Source organism: Crocodylus siamensis, chromosome 2 (genome assembly GCF_052110815.1).
Source record: "Crocodylus siamensis isolate JL-2025a chromosome 2, ASM5211081v1, whole genome shotgun sequence".
In the NCBI taxonomy this organism is placed as follows: domain Eukaryota; kingdom Metazoa; phylum Chordata; order Crocodylia; family Crocodylidae; genus Crocodylus; species Crocodylus siamensis.
This window is the reverse complement of record NC_143396.1, coordinates 249,825,425-249,846,490: the sequence shown is the minus strand read 5'-3', so window position 1 is coordinate 249,846,490 and position 21,066 is coordinate 249,825,425. Positions and strand designations below refer to the sequence as shown.

The 21,066-nt window shown below is 43.5% G+C and overlaps 1 protein-coding gene across 2 annotated transcripts; it reads right to left on the bottom strand.

Moving 5' to 3' along the window:
- Positions 1–43: 43 nt before the first annotated feature.
- PAX9 (paired box 9) lies at positions 44–20,135 on the bottom strand. 2 transcript variants are annotated; one of them, XM_090033629.1, is made up of 5 exons: positions 19,940–20,135; positions 18,536–19,162; positions 15,802–15,941; positions 9,720–9,872; positions 44–306 (listed from the first exon to the last, which is right to left on the bottom strand). In XM_090033629.1, the coding sequence occupies exons 1-5, from the start codon at positions 19,941–19,943 to the stop codon at positions 52–54; spliced, it is 1,179 nt and encodes a 392-aa protein (XP_089889755.1). In that variant the 5' UTR covers positions 19,944–20,135; the 3' UTR covers positions 44–51. The 2 variants fall into 2 exon arrangements, with proteins under 2 accessions (XP_089889755.1, XP_089889756.1); XM_090033630.1 differs by lacking the exon at positions 9,720–9,872.
- Between the last annotated feature and the right edge of the window lie 931 nt (positions 20,136–21,066).

Genomic DNA, 21,066 nt, shown 5'->3' with positions numbered 1-21,066 from the left:
GGATGGGGAGAAACAAGGTTGAGTTGCGGTTCTTCTAGGAGGAATCCTGTATCAGAGAGCAGAGGCTGTGACAGAGTGACTACCTTCTCTGGCTGTCTGCATGCCCTTGAATGCCAGTGATGCAGGAATATCACAGTTGTGAGGTGTCAGCGGAGTGCCCCCGGCATGTTGCCAGCCATGGCCTGCCACGTAACCAGAAGGGGTAGCACTATATGTCATATAAGGTGACACCTGGGCTGGTGTAGGATAGGGAGCCATAGTTGGTGCTGAGACAAAACTGCTGACAGCTGGGAGGCCATTTGGTGCCTGAAAGGGAAGGGAAAAATATACAGATATACTTTTTCTGTTTCAGAGAAAAAGAATTAATAATATTTTTAAATGTTTACACCTTAATGGGAAGGGCAGCGGACAAGAAGGAAGGAGACCCAGGCTCTGTACCTGGTTCTGCCACTGATGTCTCTGTCACATTGGACAGTTCACTGCATGTAATCTTAATTTCATTGATGCCAACGTCAAAACTCCCGCTGAGTTCCAAGAGACCAGGAGCTCCCCTTCTGTGCCCCAGTTTTCCCACTGGTATTGTGGAGAGATAATAATACTTACCCAGCTTTGTACAGGATGTTTAGATATGTGCTTGAAAAGTACTGTACCTGCTCCTAGTATTCTTAGCCATGGTGTCTTTTTAAATTCACTTCCTAACTTTTTGGTATATGTTTTTGCAGATGAACTCCCGTTGCCTTACTAGTTCATCTTTATACAGAGTAATTATAGAGTTGAGTATTTACTGCCAGCATCTTATTGTTTTTCCCAAGTTTTTTGTAAGTCAATGGTAATGATTTTTTTTTTAATAAATGAGTGTCATTCAGTCTTTTACAAGCATTTTTTAACCCATACACTGTTAACATCTCATCTTCATATATGCCAAACAAGGTCATTTCTTCCTCCAACTTTAATTCATGGAGAACTGTTTAATGTTTCAGCGTTATTTTTTTAAAAGAAAGGCATATTACTGCACAAGTAAAATAAAGTTGCTTTTAGTCCTGATTCAGCAAAACTCATAGCATGTGTTATAGTTCCATTCCACTCAGTTTGAGCACAAACTTAAACAGTTTGGAAAATGAGGTCCATACTGTGTAATGGAGAGAAGTGACAGGGGGAAAAAATTGTTTCTAATTAAATGTCACACCATGTTAAGATTTTTTTTATCTTGCCTGGTTTTCTCTGTCTGGATTTCTGCTTCCCCCACTCACCCCCCCCCCAATTCTCTCTCTCTCACACACACACACACACACACACAGAGTGGTTCTTTCTTGACTGTATAGGCTAAATTATAATCTCACATAGACATGTTCTAAACCAGCACAATTCTACTGTGACAGATTTTTCTCTTATTTACACTAATAAAAATAAGAAATAACCTCACTGATGTCAATACAGCATAAAAAGTAAATGTATAAAAGAGGAGAATCCAGCCTTCTCTCTCTAACAGGTTTATTAATACAATTTATACATTAGGAAAAGCAATTGTTTGGGGGGTTCAAAAATTATAAATATTTAAGTGAAATTGAAATGTCCTTTTTATCCAAATCCAAATCTGTGATATGAAATTCAGCTCTAGTTATATGTTCCCCTTTGTGTTTCTGACATACAGTTCTTCCTGAGACCTGAACTGTTGTGCTTTCACCAACAGTCAGTAATCAAAATCCTTGGAAAACTGCACTACACATTAATACACTTATTTTAATGAGAAAGATTATTTTACTGAATCTACTGGTAAATAATAATACTTGGTCTAAAAGCTCCTAATAGGCTGTCATTATTTGAAGACTCCCTAGCCAGGTCTGATATTACAAAGCACTCTACTGCACAGCATGAAACACAGATGAGCAGTTCCTGTGGTTCTTTTAATGGTAACTGAAAGTGTTTCATAACACCAGGAAGAGACAGGCAGGGGACCTTTTAGATACAGATGATAAAACACAAAAACACACAGCCATAATGTGAATATAGGACAGAGAATTCAGAAAACCCTAGAAAGATCTAGGAGGAAAACAGATCTAGAAGGGCCCCTTGTGGAGTTTCCTCTGAATTTTTCTGATAGGAGGCCAGGACTTGTGACTAAATGGAACTAGTTGAGCATTCATTCCTCTAAACCAAACCTGTCCCCAGTTGTCAGGACTCCATGTGGTTAGCACACACCAGATCCCTTTGTGTGACATTCCATAACAGTGCTGCAGTACTTGGCACCACCCTGGCTGGATTCTGACGAAAAGATCTTGGGATTCCTAAAATACTATGGAGTCATTTGGGACCTGATACTGTTCCATCAATTAGGTGTCTAAAGCAACTGAGGCACCTACGTTCAATTATTTTCCACTGTTCAAGTCCCCGAAAATTTAATTAATGCACCTACTAAGACCACTCACATGCAGAACTGTCAGTAAGATTTTCCTGGTCTGATACTCCAGATGTTGAAACATATCTGGCCATCAGCAAAGAATCTATGATTTTCTAACATGATAGGTCAACATATACACAGCCACCTACTCCTATTTATCTTTGCAAGGGTCTTCCCTAGTATGATTCCGTTCCAATGAATAAAATGCAGCTCCATTTATTTTAATTATTGGAACCACTTGTGTATTGTTTTGAATTGAATTTTACCTAGGTTGATACTTAACAAAATAGATCAATTTGAATGAATATGTATTTATTTTTTAAAAGACAAACTATAAAAATATAGCCTGGTTTTATAATTTGTCAAATTAAGACTATTTGCTTCTCCCTCTTTTTTTGAATCCAAACTACTATAATTCAATGGGTGCATCTACACAAGATGCTACATCACCATAGCAACGAGCTGTGGCAATGTCACTTATCACTCTGGAGACCTAACATCAGCAGGCACTAACCTTGACGCTGCCGGTACTGCACAGTAACTCATTGCTACTGCACAGTATGGTCAGAAAGCCTGTGTGCTGCAGGGACTGCACAGTACCAGCAGGTACTGCACAGTGAGGTGCACATGTAGATCCACCCAGTATGTTTTAATATTAACCAGATACTCAAATACATTGCTTTGAGATTTAGAGTGAAATGTCAATGATGCTTTTTGGTCAATATGGACTCTTTTGCCTTTTGGATATCAGTTCAAATGAGTCCTTGCCTGGAAATGACTGAAATCTATTATCACAGTGATTCTCAACCAGGGTGCCACAGCACCTCAGGGTGTCTTAAGACCTTTTCAAGGGTGCCACAGGGTGCCATGCAATGTTAGTCATGGTTCACAAGATACACACAGAGGTTTCAAATAGAAATCCATAGTGTTAGAAACATTCTGACCTGCTGCAGTCTTTCTGAATTCTTTGCAACAGAAGAATTGCTCAATTATTTTTCTGTGATCAAGAAACAAGAGAAAACGGAGAGCTGTCATTTTCTTTTGGTCTCACAAGAGATGATTTGCGTCTAACGAGGGGTGTCTTGATTCTAAAAGGTTGAGAACCACTGTGTTATCACCTGATAATTCTTTAAATCAGGGATATCAAAGACAAGGCCTGCATTCTGCCTGCAGGTCTTGGACTGGCCCTGTGTGCCATACCTAACGTGGGGCCAGTCTAGGGCACATGCTGCATCTGGCACTGCACCAGACTGGTCCTGAATGCTAGATCTGGTGCATGAGATCAGTCTGCAGACCCAGTCCAGCCCATGGACTGACTCCATGCCCTTCATGTGGTTCACAGGGCTAGATGAGTTTTATACCCTTGCTTTAAATAAATGCATCTTATTCTAAATGTCTTTTTCTAGTTCCAGTCTTGCCATGATTTTCCTTTAAATGCCATCACCATAAGTTGGCCCTCTCATGGGCAGTTTCAACAAAGATGCCAAAAACTGAACTGGCATGGAAAGTGGATTGCTCTTGAGATTAGTTTTGATGAGGCAATGAGAGGAAGCTTTCATTGATGCTGACTGTATTCTGAATTGTGTAGGTTAACAGAAAGGTTGAATCTCATCTGTCAATCTGGCACTTTTTACAAGCACTACATTCACTTAAAAAATAAATGGAAGGGATTAAATTCCATGACCTTGTATGCATTGGATGAATAATTCATCCTGTGTATTTCAATTGGAGGAAATGAACACGCAAATCCAAACATGGATAATTAGGAGTGAGAGAACCCTATGGTGCTTATGGATTTACAAAACCTTTAGAACTTGTTTTAAGTGCTGAATTTAGTGCAACTTTTTAAAGTTTTGTAAATATTTGTTTTCTTAATTTAAACCATTGCTTTGAAAGGGAAATTTAATTTAAAAACAAACAAACAAACATGTATTTCTAGCTGACTGGGAGACTGCGCTATGCAAACGATAAAGATCCTTGATTGAAAGTAATTACTGTCCAGTTCCTAGGAAGACCAGGGGAAACATTTGCTTTAAATTGTTGCATTGTCTCAGCATTCCTGTTTGTTCAAAAAGCTAAATGGGACTCACTTGTCAACATTTCTAAGTCATATTGTACACCTAGAACCTGTGACTTCCTTGTGGTTTGTAAAGTTAACAAAACAGGCCCTCACTACCCTGCATGTAAATTGTCAACATTCTGTTGTCTTATGCTACATTTAAGCCTAATTCACACAACTGAAAATGAAAGGAATATCTTAATTTAAAAGTACTAGGCCCGACAGAACGTCAGTTAGTGCAATTCAGAATTGCTCTGTTAAAGTCACCATTGCTCCATTTTTCACCATCTGAGGGTTTGGCCCCAAAAATGTTAGTTGCAAATTTGTTTGATTTCGTTTTAAGTTTTATATATATTTTTTAATTTAAAGTGAAGTAGAAGGGTTTTAGGAAAACACTGGGGACAGTGGCTGATGTCTGACCCACAACTGTCTTGGGAACAAGCAGCTAACATTAGCCATTTAAAAAAGAAGAAACCCTCTCCCTATCAAAGTTCATTGGAAAAACTCCCATTAACTTCAGTGATATTGCCTTAACACTTAGAAGGAAAAAATTCCTTGAACTATCCCTTTTATTTCTCTCACAGACTCCACCGACTCTATCTTATTTCCTTCATTTTTGTCTGATCTTGATCATGTTTGTCCCACAGAAACTGGATGGACCAAATTCAGTTCTGAGTTATTCCAGTGGAAATCCTGGATACTATCAGTGAATAATTTATATTATGATCATAGTTTTTCATCCCCAGTTCTTCTTTCCTATCTCATCTTTTGTCTGTTATATGTATGTTCTATGAGCATCAAAGTTTCAATCTGATAATGAAGAACCTTCCTCACTGGGTTTTTGGCCTGAAGCAAATAAATCTGTGAAATATCATGCAAAGCTATGCTGCTATATTAATGTCTGATACTATTAATTATAGTAATCCAAATGAATTTATTTCAGAAATCATATTAGTATAAAAGAATGCAGAATTTGGTCCTGTATTTCCATACAAAGAAAATAAAATGTGGATCTTAATGTAAGTGTTAAACACCAACCATGCAACTAGCTCTTAATATTTTGAATGAATACTTTCCATTGCTCTCAGTTATCAAACCATTGCTCTGGTATTCATTATGATATGTTATGAGATAGTTGGAGCCATCATTCTGAAGAAGTGATTTATATTTCTGTGAAAAGTAAGCTATAATTTTCTTGAGAGACAGCTTTTTTTTTTGCACAATGTCTTCCTCCACTACATATACTATCAACATTAATGAGCTTGACCAAGTAGTTATGACCCAAACCAAGCTTACCCACTGGAGTTGACAGTAATTTTGTTTGTGGTCAGTAAAGTAATAGAACGCTGGTGTTATTTCATCTGCATTTTTCAATTTTAATATTGGGTCAGACCTAAACCCTCTCTCTTCAGAACACCAAACTTCACATATTACCACTACACTCAAACATGGAGCCATTCTATCAAACTAGCAAAGGTATCAAATGAATCACATTTGTATTTCTGAAAAGAGCAGTTATGCTATAAAACAACAGGTTGGTAGTAGTCTTAACTCTGTAACTCCACAAAAAAGATATTTTCTAACTGCTGATTTTTCAAAATGAAAAGCTTAAACAATTTCTTCAAACTATGAACAGGTATATTCTATATTCTGAAGACACATTTGTTAAAGTAGCTTCTGAAGAAGCAATATGTTTCCACAGCAAAAGAAAAGCACAGCAGAGAGCACAGCAGAGAGCACTGTTGTATACCTAGTCCTTTGACTCATAGAGACTTTGTTTCTCCTGGGAGAATAGCTGCTCCCAGGAGAAACCATGAGTACACAGATTTTCAAGTTTTTTCTCCCACAGTAAAAATGGCCACTTCAGGAGAAAAATACCCTGGGAACAACCAGGACAGAGTCTCTTGGGACAGTGAATGTCTGTACATGCCACGGCTTCACTCAGAAGCAAACATAGTCCTCCAACTTGTCCCCCGTAAGGACAGAGTGTGTCATTCACTGGACTCTACTGCTCCAGAACACTCCCCCTTCTTAATGCCCACATTGTGCTTCAAGGAAATGTAGGCTGACCATGAGCAGTCTGGGTTAGCCAATCAGGGCTGCCCTAGCTACAATGCAGTCTGTTGCCAGACAGACTAAGAAAGCCTGCAGAGCACGCTGAGATGTATACAGGGCTCAATCTACCACCCCTACCACTCCTGCCCCCAACTGCACAGTGTCAGCACTGCAAGGTCTCCAGTCTTTGCAGCCTCAGTATTTCAATGTCTACCCAAAGAACAAACCTGGGAGAAATCTTTCAGGTTATCTGAATCTGTATATGCAGCCCAGAAGAGTAAATCATCTTAAATACATAGAATTATACTAAACATATTTAGTGATGTGCATATAATGAGTCAAAAGTTTATGGTAACATGACTAGAAGCAATGAAATTCTAACTAGGAGCATAAAGGAAGCAAATGGGCTAAATCACTCCTTTTAATTGGACAGTAAATATGATTTATAAATCAAACCAATGTATGGATTCCCAAGGGAATAGTAAACAAATTTTCCAAGTAAAACATCAGCAACAAGCATGTAATGGAAATCTCATTTAAGAAAGTGTCATTACCTAAATATGCAATTAATACATCTACATTTTTCTAACCTTCTAAAATAAATAACATTAAATAATATTTTGGTAATGATTGTAGTTAACAGAATTAGGGCTAAATTCTGTAGTTATTACTCGGGCCTTTGGCATCAGTGGGAGAAATGACATGATCCTACAAATGTATATTTATATGAATGTTCCAGTGATGTTAATAGAGCTACCCGTGGGAATCAGAATTACTTCAATGAGTAAGAATGTACAGAACTGAGTTCCATGTAAGGCCTATGGTACTGGGCCTTTTTATGCTAAATGTCTTCAGAGGAAGATGTTTATGAAAATCCATTTTAACAACAGTAAGTTGTGTCACTGGTGTACCCAGATACATTTTAATAATCAAGTTAGGGTGGCTTCTGCAAACCTAATGACTTTTCATTATCAGACTGTTCATTATTATACTATTTTACTAGTGCATCCAGCTTCCAGAAATTAACTACCTTTCCTGTGCATGTTCCTGTTTCTAACTGATGTCCAACTGACAATTTTTTTGTTGATCTAACTAGAAGCAGCAAAAGATGAATTTTTAAAAGTTGGAAGGAAGGAAATGTTCATCATATAGGTTCAGTGTCCACACAAAAATGTGAACCTGACTAAAATGTTGACACCTTGTTATAAGTAGAACACTACCTTCTAATACAATACTTCAGCCTAGTATAAGTATTAGACAACAAAAATGTAGTAGATTTACATGTGATTTTTTTTTACTCAAGAAATATCAAATCAGGATGTATTCTTAATTTTTCTGACTGTGAAACTTCTAAGCAGCCCTTCAGGAACTGAAAGATATGTAGTTTATGTATAAATGACATGGAGCAATACTAGCAATTCTATATCTGAAGTCAACACAATTGCTCATGTGAGTTAGGTTATGTTTTCAGAATCTGGGTCCAAATATTTCATTAACTAGCTGTCCATGTCCAGTGAATCTAATTTCTTCAGTCATTTTCTTCACAGAACAATTATACTGCCCGTCAAGGTCCTTTGTGACTAAAATTCAGTGTTCATTGTAATACATTGAATTTACACGATACATTTATGATACATAATTATAAAATGAGATTCACTCTCTTAGTAATGAACCAGTTCCTCTCTCTATGCTCCATGTGATATTTTATTAAATTAATTTTTTTTCCTTTTCTCATACCATAGACAGTTCCAGCCTCACCAAAAAACACAAAAACCAGATAATAATCATTGAATGCTGGAACTATAGTTGCATTTTTCATCAAGATACCTTTTCATTATGTTTGGTCATAACATTTCAAATATGAGTCTTTAAAAAAAGAAAAGGCTGTTCTTGAAAATTTTAAAAAGGAAGTTGATTTACATACCAACAATCCCTGTCTGAGGAAATTGAAGACATTTTACTTCTTCATTAAATCAAAATATAACAAAAATATACATGAAAAACTTTCTTTAAAATCCAAACAGATAAAAACAGGCCACTACAAAAAAATTCAGGGAAAAAGAAAGAAGAAACAGAACAAATATCAATGATCATTCTAAAAACCAAACAAGCATGTTTCCAGGGGTTGAATGTTTTCATATGCTTTTTTTCAAAAAGAAAGGGATGAATTTAAATGACTTTCATGACAGAATGGCTTCTGCACCTTATGGTCCACATGAAAGCATAGAATACTATGCCAGCCTAAGATATTTTCTTCTATCCTTAAAGGTAGGTGATGTATAAACATTGTATATGCGATGACGCTCTAGGGTATATTTTCAATTCAAAATTGGATTTATAAAACATGATACTATGTAAGTTGTTTATGGTCTTGGGGATTCTACAAATATCCCAAATAGATCTAGTAAACCTAAAGATCCTGTTTGATACAAAATTGACTAAAAAATAAATTACATATGCTTTAAGTATTTAACTTTGGCTACATCACAACTGGAGTCACAACTGGAGGTATCATATATATAAATATGAACTTTTCCCCCTACACTGATAGACAAAAAATACTGTATTCAGCAAAACTTTTAAAAGATAGTTTACCTAATACAGTATAAAGGTGATACCCCACACTACCTTCTCCCTTATTTAGTATATTTAGCCATATATAATTCACATAAAATCTAGGATCATTAGAAAGGAAAGCTGTGGAAGCAGGGGCTCCCTAGAATTTTCCTGGCTCATCAAAGCTGGGAGAAAGCTACTGGGTCAATACTGTTGCTAATGAGCCATATTAGTGGAGATCTACACTAGCATTTCTACTGCTCAACAAGACTCCTAGGCTGTAGGTCCAATTATTAAGAGGCCAGAAAGCTGATAGGGATGAAATTATAGCCCACTGCCTACTGAATGGTCCCTACCATTAGGGTAGAGACTACAGGCAATCATTATGGTCTACCCATAGTGTAGGGGAACTTGTCCACTTCCCCCTGTGCTCCAAGCATAAGAAAGTTGACACAAATTGTAATGAATTCCTATGTTTCTAAAGATCTAATCATTTGTCCTGATGGGAATCCCTCATGACTCAAGCTCCTCTTTCCTCTAGGGCAAGTAACAAGCTTGAGAAGCATGATTGAGTTTCTGGACAGCAATGTCCAGGCTCTAAGCAGCTGGTGCTCAGAATACAACCTGGGTGCTATTAGACCATTCACTCACCTCTCTGACTTTCTTTATTAGTTTCATCCCGATGGAGTGCCCTGAAGCCATGTGGACTGTTGGGCAGGGCACTGTGTTTTGGGCGTGGAAGCAGGTGGCCAGTAAGACGCAGGTCTCACAATTAGCATTCGAATGGGGTGCGATCCAGATCACCTGGGGAGGAATTGGGTGTATGTAGTGGAATTGGCTTATGCCCCCTCATCCACAGCATGCAATGACATGGATGCCTATATCTCAGCATCATCCATCTTGGTGATGGGAACCAACATGGAACTGCTAATCCAACTAAAACAGGACTGGACATTCCCGAGGCCTGACTCAACTGGTCTAAACTGCTGCTTTATCAGATATAGCATGTAGCAAAAGCCCTTGCACCCACTGGAAAATGAGGAACTTTACTTGGTTCTTTGGCAGGAAAACCAATGTGCACTTGTTCTGAATTCTCAGGACACTACGGCTGGAGAATGTTCCATTTCAAATGGTTGTAGGGACTTGTTTAGCATGAATCTAGTTGTTTGGGGCCTGAAACTGAGTAAAGGATACTAAACAAGTATTGCCTAATGTCATTTTGCTATAAGCAATCCTTGTAGGAGGCTTAGGTAATAGGCCAAAAATAGGGCTAAATTTTCAAGTTTCTTTTACAAGAGTCACTGTTTTGTGAACATAAATAATTGTAGATGAAAATAATTACAGGAGCTTTGTCAATTTTATCCACAGTTCAGTGACCAGTGTAACCAAAGAGCAAGAATTTAGTTACATGGCCTGTATCTTCAGTGGAAATATGGGCAGATCCGGAACTGCCTGCAAAAATTGCATTTGCTTGCCCTAAAATGGAGGATAGAGTCTCCAAGTCTCCACCTTAGGCAGTAAGAGTCTGGGGTTTGTGATGTTCCAATCTTACAGGAACTGGAAAGCAGAAAAAGTAAGTACCGTACATTCCAAAAGTGACTCACTGATAGCTACTAAAAGGTTGGCTTGGAAAAAGTTAAGCTCCCAGATTTACTTCTGGGAAGTTTCTCTCTATATATATTTGTATACTTGTATACAAAATAGCCATTATGGTGTTTCTGATATGCTAGAGTAGGATTTACTTCGCAGTGGGCACATCTACACATGCCCCTGAGTGCGCATTTGGTACTGTGCAGTCATTTAGTACTTGCTAACGCTAAAGCTAAAGCAAGTACTAAATGACTGCACAGTACCCGCCAGTACTTTGCAGTCCCAGTGGCTCATAAGTCGTTTTCGACCCGACTGCGCAGTAGCTCCTTGCTACTGCACAGTACCACCAGCATCACGGTTAGTGCCCACAGATACTATGTCACCGTAGCTCGTCACTATAGCAATGTAGAGTCTTGTGTAGACACATCCAGTGTGACCTAAACCCCACTGAAGTTTGTAGAAGTATTTTAATTTAATCCAGTGAGTTTAGGATCAAGCAATAGAACAGGTTATAAGAAATCAACTCATGAGAATTATCTGCTTTTAGACATTAGTTCTTAATGGTGGCCTGTTAATAAAGTAACAGCTAACCTAAGCAAGTGTGAAGTTCTCTTCCTGCAATAGCCATTGCTGTAATTTATGAGAAAAATATTGTGCTGATATTTGCCTATCAGCATTTCACAAATTATGTGTTCATGGTCCAAATCCTTACAAATAAAAACTTCAGTTCTGTTCAATTTATGCTTCTACAAAACTACTCTAATGAGTCACAAGAACCAGGTCTGTGAACATTGCCCTTTCAAAATTATTCATATTTATTAAATGTTTTCATTGCAAATGCAATTCACAAATGGAATTCTATTTATCTTAGCTCCACAAGGATTTCAATTAATTAGTTTCTCTAAATACAGCTATTTATATAAGCTGCTTAACTCTGAAATCACATTTCTTTAAGTACTTCGTATATTCATCTTTTTATATTAATGTCAGTAGAACATAATTACTTTCAGTACATTCCCCAATGCTGTATAAAGTATCTTTGCACATATAAATGTGCTTGTGTTACTGAGCTCTTAAGATGAGAAGCATTTGCGAACCAAAACTGTCAAGCTCCCAGAAAAATCTATTTTCCTCTTCAGTTTCTTCTTACTCAAAGCTGCTCTGTTTGCAAAGCTGCTCTGGCTAGAAAGTGTGTAAAATGATGCACTGGGAAAATATAATGGAATTGCTTGCATATAAACTAAGACTTAAGGCTTTGGTTAATTAGAAATGAATGGGAGCTTTACAAAGCATCTGTGTTTTCTTATGGAACTGTTGGTGCAAGATTATAGTGTACTAGTCAAAGCTTTCAACCTGTTGAAGCCCAAATACAGAACAAAGTCTCAAATTGGGTTCCAAAGACACTAGAAGATGATTAATGTGGGAAGCTAAAAATGTGAGTTTCAAAGGTAGTTTTATGCCTAATGCATGTGACAGCACATAGCTGGGGATTTCTGGCCTCTTTCTGTAGAGTCCTTACTCAGACAAAATTCCCATTCATGTATAGGGCTGAGGATTGAAATGGACCCACACAAAGATCATCATGTTGTAAAGGGGGTACTGCCTCAGCTCAGAATAGCCTGATGAGTCAATGAGAGGGTTGCTTGAGTAAAGACTGCAAGATCTGGTGTTCTGAAGTGACCGTGTTCTACATACAGGGATGGATTATGGGAAGTAGCTCAGTGTAGGGCTCCGTTCTGGCATCCCTTCTCATGAGGAATGAGATGCTGCAGGATTTGTGGTATAAAATATCATTCCACAAATTATGGCTGCCAGAATCAGGCCTGGGCCTATCTGTTTGCTGTATTTTCCCCAGAAGCAGGTGGTGTAAAGTGGGTCACAGAGTAACTGTGTTTTGTAAATTGCTGGTGTTAACAAAGTATAATGATCATGATTAATTTCAAACTGTATTCTCTTACCTCCTAAACTAAATCCTTAGTTAATGTGGTATAGTCTCATCCCTGTTCTGTAATTAAAAGTTCTGTTTAAGAAAGAGATACTGATTCCCCCTATTTTACTCCAGTATTTGGTCAGTGAAACTCCACTGATTTTAGTTAAACTGGCATATAACAAGAATACTGAATCAGGCCCACTGTTTCAGACTAGTCACTTCCTTTGTACAGAAGAAATTCTACATCCACCCTTTCCATACAGAGCTTCCAGGATCAAGTTTGTGCATGGACACCTTTAGAGATTAAGAAAGTGACATTCATTTTGTAATCCACAGACAAAGGGCATATTTCACTGTAGTTCTTTTGTAGTATGAAGACTGGCTTCCCCAGATCTCACCTATTCCAGATACCTATCCACTGGATTGGCTTAAACAAAGACACAGTGCTCTCTCTTCCTATCATGAGAGTCTATTTGAGATGAGACCGTATTGCCTTTGCAAGATACTGGGGGCATGGACACATCAATCTTACTGTCGGACTTAGCTGGCACAGAATATTTGGCACTGACTAACCATATTTTGGTGAATTTCAAACTTAAATGAATTAACTAATAAGAAAATTGTGCATTGAGAATGCAATATGAAATCTACTTTGCACCTTACTAGAACAGTTCTATTAAAGCCAGTTAACACTGTAAAAATCATATTTTCATGTTCTTCTTTGATATTTATTGCCTTTTAAGGATATTCTGAGTCAGACCGCAAGAGAGACAGAATTTGAGTTATTAATGCAGTTATATAGATTTTAATTAATGCCATGGCAGGCAAATAAAACCACTGTATTGAAAGTAGCCTAAAATATGAATTTTCCAAAGCCAAATTTAATAAAGCAAAACTGTTTTCTGGGGGCAGGGATGCAGATTTTTTCTAATTACTCAACTATGCTTTTAAGCATATACAGATGAAAATGATGTTTTTTACATCATCTATTTTTTGTCCTTGTCCTTTTACATTCTGTGCACAATGCCTTTATTTATCACCATTTTGTTAATAGGAATAGTACAAAATATGTTCTAATATTCTACATTTTAAAGTACATTTCCACACATTTTGTAAGTTGTGTGTAACTTTAAAATAAAATTGGTGTTACATCTATAATATTTATACAAAGGCATAAAAATGAAAGCTCAAATACTGGAACGATGAAATCTAAAATACATTTTCTACTATTGGTGTTGAATACAACTTTTATGCTATCATAGTCCTTAACTCTAGTTTATATGATAGTATATCCATCACAAGCATTGCTTTACTAAGAGCCCAATCCTGCCAATACTTCAGTGGAATTACTCACATAATAAACCTATATGAACACATGTGATTACAGGCCAGGGGACATTATGCACAGTACGCAGCTGTTCTTAGAAGGATAATGACATGGCTTTTTTTATAACTTATAATTAGTTTGCTTAAAAGGTATTGCACTTTTTAAGAAAATCCTAGAAGTTCTGAAATTCAATCTGATTGTTTAAAAATTGTCCTTTAATTCATGGCAATGGTGAATTGAGCTGCTAGTATTATTAGCAATAGGAAAAAATGAGGCCTACAATGTGGCCCATTACACCTATGCTGCTGTATTTTGAGAAGTGTTTGCTCATTTTGTGTGTGTCAAGTTTTGAGTGTTAGACACCGTATACCTTGAGCTTGACTGATTTTTCAAAGGGGCTGAGGACCCTCAGTTCTTAAATTAATGCACAAAGTATCTTAGGTTTGGGCATCAAAAAATGGAGATCCATGCATACAACTTCAGAGGCCATAGCTGAAAATGTTGCTGTGAACAGAATCTCCATACAGAACATAATTCACCCATAACTAAGTACAATAAACTGACTTACTTTCAGACTCTTCATAGAGCGTAGAATTAGAAGTGTGAGAAAGATACTATGGTTTTGAAAGGTATTTGTACTGTGTTTAAAAACTCTGCTACCCAGGTCAGTAATATTCAAGTCTTACTATAGCTTGATCAACAATAGAAAGATTTAGACAAAGAGAAGTGTTAAAAGTCAGGTTGTTCAGTCATAACATCTGTAGAAAGCTACAAGAATACTTAGGAGTTTGAAAACTGCTCAAGCATCTCCTATATGGTGATACCCTGTAGGCAGCAGGGGATAGCTGGTGGCCTGGGGGTACCTGCACATGCATTTGAAGGCTGATTCTTTTTGAAAGGTGGCAATATGAAGTGCCCCTGAGCTACCTCAAAATAGCACTAGCTGCAAAATCCTGCTCTCTTGTGTGGAATCACTGAGCATTATCTAAGCCAGAGGTATGGGTTTTTTTCGGTGGGTGATGAGGAAATGACATCTATCACTCGACATAGCCCGAGGAAGCACTGCCCTCGGACATTGTGGCCAGGGACCGAACTGGCTCCCTTGGCACCCGGCAGCGACGGCCTGATCAGGGAACGTCCCTGCGGCTGCCACGGCCAGCGGGTTTCTCCCGCTCCTGACACTGGGATTCACCTGAGCGGGTGGCTGGACTGGGGGGGGGGCGGTCCCGAGCGTCTCCAAGGGTTGGGGGGAGGCTGGCGGCGCCTGCGGAGAGCGGGGCTCGCCTGGTCTCGGAGCGGCGCGGTGTTAACAAAGTGTAATGGTGGTGTTAACGAAGTGGGGCTCGCCTGGCAGCGGCGCGGCGCGGCGCGGCGGGGAGGGGGGCGGCCTCGTGCTGCGGGAGGAGCGGGCGCCCCTCTGGAAACCCCCTTCCTGCGCGGCGGCACCGCCGGGGGTGAGAACGGCTCGGGCGAGCGGGCTGGGCCCCGCTCCGGCCACGGGCCTGGCTGCCCTGAGCACCGGCCCCCGGGGGGCGGCTGGCTCTGCTCCACCCTGTGTGCTGCTGGCACGGGCCCGTCTCGCACCCCGCTGCCCTGGCCGGGCGAGGGCGAGGCGCCCCAGGGCGGAGAGCGACCGGCCGCGGCCCAGCGGGATGCAGCGCCCGTGGCCGGCGGGGCGGGGCCGGGCGGGGGCGACGGCCGCGGGCCAGTGCCGCGCTCGCCCGTCGCTGCCCCGCGGATCCTCCCTTGCGCGGCCCCCGCGGCCCGGCCCGCCACACGGGCGCGGGAGGCTGCGGGCGGGCGGAGGCCGGGCGCCCCGCCGAGCCGGCTGCGGGCCGGCGGGACCGTGCCCCCGGCGCAGCCCAGCGAGCGCCACCGCCCGTTACCTGGCTGTACTTGGCCTCCTGCTCCAGGGAGCTCTTGTCCAGCCCGTTGACCGCGTGCTGGGCGGAGGCGGGGAAGCTGTTTCGGCTCAGGCTGCTCCACTCTTCCACCTTGGGGCTGGGGTAGGGCGAGCTGTCACTCACTGCGGGAACACACGGCAAGGGGCGTCAGCGGGGCCGGGAACTGCCTGCCCCTCCCCGCGCACCCCCACACCTTCCCGTGCGCCCGGCCCGGCCCGGGGCACACGGCGCTCTGGCTCCAGCCGGGGAACTGACCCGACCTGGCTGACACCTCCTGCCCCTCCTCACTGCCACTACAACTGCCACATCTCCTTCCCCCCGGCAGAGAAAAGGCGGGGGGGGCTTCTCTTCCTATTTGATGCCCCCGGCGGCCTTAAGTGGCATGTGGATCCGACGCGCGTAAGTGCGGCCTGTGCCCCCCCGCCTGGGCAGCGGGGCCCGGCCGCGCGGGGCTGCGAGCTGAAACGGCCGCGCGGGAGCCGCGGAGCGATGCGGCGGGGCTGGTCGCCGGGCCGGGCCGGGCCAGGGGCACAAGCCCCTTCCGCGTTTCTGGGGACGCGGCGCATGGACATACAAAGCAAATGAGACGGGATAAAGCGATTAGCACCAGCCCCCGGGCCGCTTCGATTCCGTCGTCATCACCTTCCCCTGACAGCATGCAGTTTAGAGGAGAAAACTGCGCGGGAGAACTGGGTCTTTTCCATAATGATTTCCAAGGTGGGTGTAACGAAAGAATAGATCCCACCCCACCACCCTCCCCCAAAAGCAAACGAGATCGCGCTTGCAAACCCCCCCCCCCCCGGCGCTGCTGCAGACTGGGGAAGGCTTTCTCCGCTCGGGACAAACAACTCGGCCCAGCAGGGAGCGGGACCACGGGCACGCGGGACAAATGTCTCCGCCGCCTGGTGACAGCGGCCGGCCCCGCCGGGGGACCCGGCCCCTGCCCTGCCCTGCCCGGCCCGGCCCGGCCCGGCTGCTGGTAGCGGGGGAGGGCTCCCACGGGACCTGCTTTCTGTTCTCAAAGCACCTCCTCGCTCCTCGGGCCCAAACCTGAAGTTGTCTTAAGAAACTGAGCTCTCTCCTCGAGCCCCCGTTTCTGCTGATCTCACACTTTCCCACGAATAGGGGTTTCCTTTCAGTGTCACCAAGGTCAGTTTATCCTATAAATCAAGGGCAAACAACCCTCATCTGCAGCTTCTGCTGCTCAGTCTTCCCAGCTTGGGCTAAGGGGAGAGGCGAATTCCTACTGCAGAGATTCTTGTAAATCCCGGAGCCCGACACAGAGGAGGAAAGAAATCCAGACACTCCGTGGTACCAGGAGAGGCCTTGTTGCCAATGTGGTGTTAATAAAGGAGGAAATCATTAAAAGCCTCTCAATTTCTAATTTAATTTTCCCTGTAATGCTCATTTCAAACATTCCATCCAGCCCGAAACCAACAGTCCCTGCCGTGGGGAGCGTCGAGGTTCAGCTCCACACGCAAATGTGTTTGCTCCGAGTGTGGGCGCCCAGGGGTCGGGCACTGGATCCGAGTGCCAAGCGGGAGGGACTCCCCCTCCCCTTGGACATCCCGGCCGCCTTTCTTACAGAATTACTGGCCGGTATTTTACTACATCTAAAAAAGATTTCTTTCCCCTCGGTAGCTGCGAAGCGCTTTAATGTGTGCAGCCAGATCGTGTGGTTAAAAACAGGCAATGAAATCAGAAATCGGATCCCAGGCTCTACTGGGTGGAAGCGACCGTGATAGCGAGGACCAAGGGTAGTTTTCCAATGTTGTTTGAATCGCACGAGTAATGAAGTGACAAAGACTAAACCTGTTCCTTTTTGCCGCAAAGTCTAGGGACCGGGTCAGCGAGGAGCTAATGTTTTGAAGCCGGGGTAAGAGAGGGATCGTGGAAGAAAAGGAGGCTCTGGGACAAATTTAAAGAAAAGGAGGCTCTTGGACAGATTTAAACACACGTTAAATACTAGTGGTTTCGTTTTCCTGGACCACCACTTCGGAGGAAAACAAAATAAAGCGTAAGAACGAGAGCAATTAGGTGACATTTGAACTTCCTGTCTGAGCAAATTTGGCCTGATTGCGAAAACGAGAGAGGTGAATTTCTCCCTCATTGCCAGAAGATGCCTTGACTGCTCAGTGCCTGATTGGGTAAGGAATATGTATCATACACAGCGCTATGCAAGGTCATGGTGGGATTACTTAGTGATAGGGAAGCCGCACACAGATCCATGTGTGCGCTGGCCTGAGACAGATGCAGCTCGCGAGCAGGGCTCGTTTTCTTTAGTCTAGCTCGTCTGTCCTCCAATGAAACTGCCATTGGCAGAGCATTGGTACGAATAGTGTTAGTGGTAGCATTAGGACTAGTATCACCGCTCTACAGATATGTTGTACGTCTCAACCACAGGAAAGATGACAAAGCCATGAGGGAAATACAGTGCCCGAGCTAGGGACTAACGTAAGAGGGATGGGGGGAGCCATCCCACAGGATCTGGCTGCACATTAAAGCGCTACTAACTAATCGTAGTCTCGGGTGCCTGCTGGAACTCGAGATCTGCGCGAGTTCCAGCTGTGGAAGAGTTCAAGCTACGGAGAAATAGACATGAAATTAAGCTGGGCAGCTTCCTGCTTCGAAACAAGACGCCGAAATGTTCCTGCCCCGGGGACAGGAGGTGCTCGGGACCCCTCTGGCGTCCTGTGCGGACAGATCAGTGTCTTACCTTGGTCTGTGATGGACCGGATCCCCAGGATGTCCGTGACCGAGTGGGAGGAGGGCCAGGTGCGCGGCATGGCCATGGCGCTGGGGATGGCTGGCACCCCCGGGGCGGTGGGTCCCTTGCCCCCCGCCGCCGCGATGGGACTGGGGTAGGAGTAGATGTGGTTGTAGGGCAGGGCGGGCTGGGGAGGCGGCTGGTGCTGTTTGTAGGAGTCGTAGTGACTCTGCTGGGAAAGGTTTCCGATTTTGTTCCGGAGGATCCGGCTGATGGAGCTGACGGAGGGCACGTTGTACTTGTCGCACACGCCGTCTGCCAGCAGGCGATCCCGGATCTCCCAGGCGAAGATGCCCGGATCCCTTTGTTTGTAGGTCCGGATGTGTTTCACCACCGTGGGGGTGGTGACCCGGGGCTTGCTGCCTCCGATCGCCCCGGGTAGGATGGAGCCAGTCTCGTTGTAGCGAGCCAAGATTTTGCTGACACAGCCATGGGAAACCCGCAGTTGTCGGCTGATGTCACAGGGTCGGATGCCCAGCTGGGCCAGTTCCACAATCCGGAGCCTGATGGCATTGGGCAGGGGTCTCCCATTCACGAACACCCCGCCGAGCTGGTTCACCTCCCCAAAGGCAGGCTCTGCAAGCAAACACACAGCACACGCATTGGACACGGTAAAGCTGGTTAAGGGGGGAGGGGAGGGGAGAGGGGCGTCTGGACTCAGCGGCAGCACAAGGCAGATGGCACTCAGCAAAGTCACTTCACTCGCATTTTTCCCCCCAAGGAAAAACAAAATCTCGTGTTATCGACACAGGAAAAATCCGCGGAAAATACTTTGCACTGGGCGAGAAGCGTATTCCAAAAACGCACATTCCAGAGATGAAAAATGAGCTCGGGCGAGCAGACAAATCTGCAAGAAGGAGCCCCGCGAAAGCGAGCACACCCGGGGCACTGAGCTCTGCAAACTCCGCGGAGCCGGGAGAAAACCAGCCTTCACTTAGAGGGGGGAAAACAAGAAAAAGAAGAAAAGAAAAGAAACACACCCTCCCCCACCAAATCTGGGTGCTGCTCGTTTCTATTCGCGCCGCTTTGTTAACAGCACCATTACACCGCCCTGCAAGGCAAACGGGTTACATTTTGAACTGCTCAGATCGGTGTCAGCAATAATATACAACGTGCCACGGGCTCCAGCCATCCATTAGGCTGCGGCCCTTTAATACTCACTCTCCTAATAGCATTAATAATAAACCAAGCAGTCATTAGCTCGCTCCAGTCTGCGCTGCTGACCCTTCACATGTTCCTACAGCTCGTCGGAACACGGACAAAGTCAATAAGCAAATTGTGGCTGCCCATGATCTCACCCTGGTGCTCTGCCTTGACAGCCCGTGAGTCCTCCTGTAGCTCCCAGCCACTTACCCATTGCTCTTTAGCAGGACACCAGGGAGGCTACTCTAGCTGCCAAGAGGCAACCTAACAACCGGGTCGGTGTCCCAGCCTCCTGCACTGCCGGCTGGAAGAGCCCCCGGGTCCCTCTGATTTCCACTGAGGAGATAGCGAGCATGTAAGGAAAAAGGACTACAAGGAAGTCTGTTTCCCGATGAAAGAGACTTGAGTTCTGCATTTCAATCTCACGGCAACGTGGGCAGGGCTGGGCTGGGCAGGACGTCCCAGTCTATCAGTCACCAGAGGCCCGCCCCCTGGGGGGCGGACCCTAGGCAAAGCGAGCTCCCTATTGGCAGGGCCCGATGACAGACAGCATCTTCCTAGAAGGCTCTTCCGCTCCTTCTTGCAGGCATGCTCAGCACCTGGATTGCTAATACAATAGAAATGAATATTTAATACCTGCGTAGTGGTAAGTTACACAGAAACTGGCAGTGCGCTGAATACTTAAATGCTACCACTTTTGTAAGTCATTCTTTTTTGAGGGGAAAAAAATACTAATAATTTGTTCTGTCTGCTGGGTGCGTCAGAGCTCTTAAATTGACTTATTTCCAGGGGTTGGCAGCACCTTTAATATAATATGCTGCTACCAGTAGGACAGATGTGAAGCTCATCTCTCTCCAGAGAGAAGCAATTAGTTCAAAGTCTGAAACTATGTTTGCCTTTTGGTCCATACCAGTGTCTGTGCCATGGTTCCTTGTAAAGCGAATTATCAGAAAGAAGAAAAAAGGGGGTTGATCTTTATACGCAGCAACTGCTGTTGGCAGCTTCACAGGAAAGTAGGAGAGAAGTCTGGTGAAATAAATCAGGGCTTTTTAACATTTCTGCCCCAGAGAATGGGATTTGGTTGTATTTTTATGCGCTCATCTGGCTGCACTTTCACAAATAAAATGCCTTTTCCTATGTGAACGTGCGATCAAGCTGAGGCACCACAGAGCTGTCAGTGTTAAAGGTAAAATGGTGTTAGGAACCAGGAGTATATAGCAAAGTAAAGTCAGTCCGCGAGCTGTGCGGATGCGGTGGTATTCAGCGGATAGGCATTCAGCAGGGTTCAGAGGAGAACCCGTTGTCTTTTGACCTCCTTGGTGTTGGGTTGGGTGCTC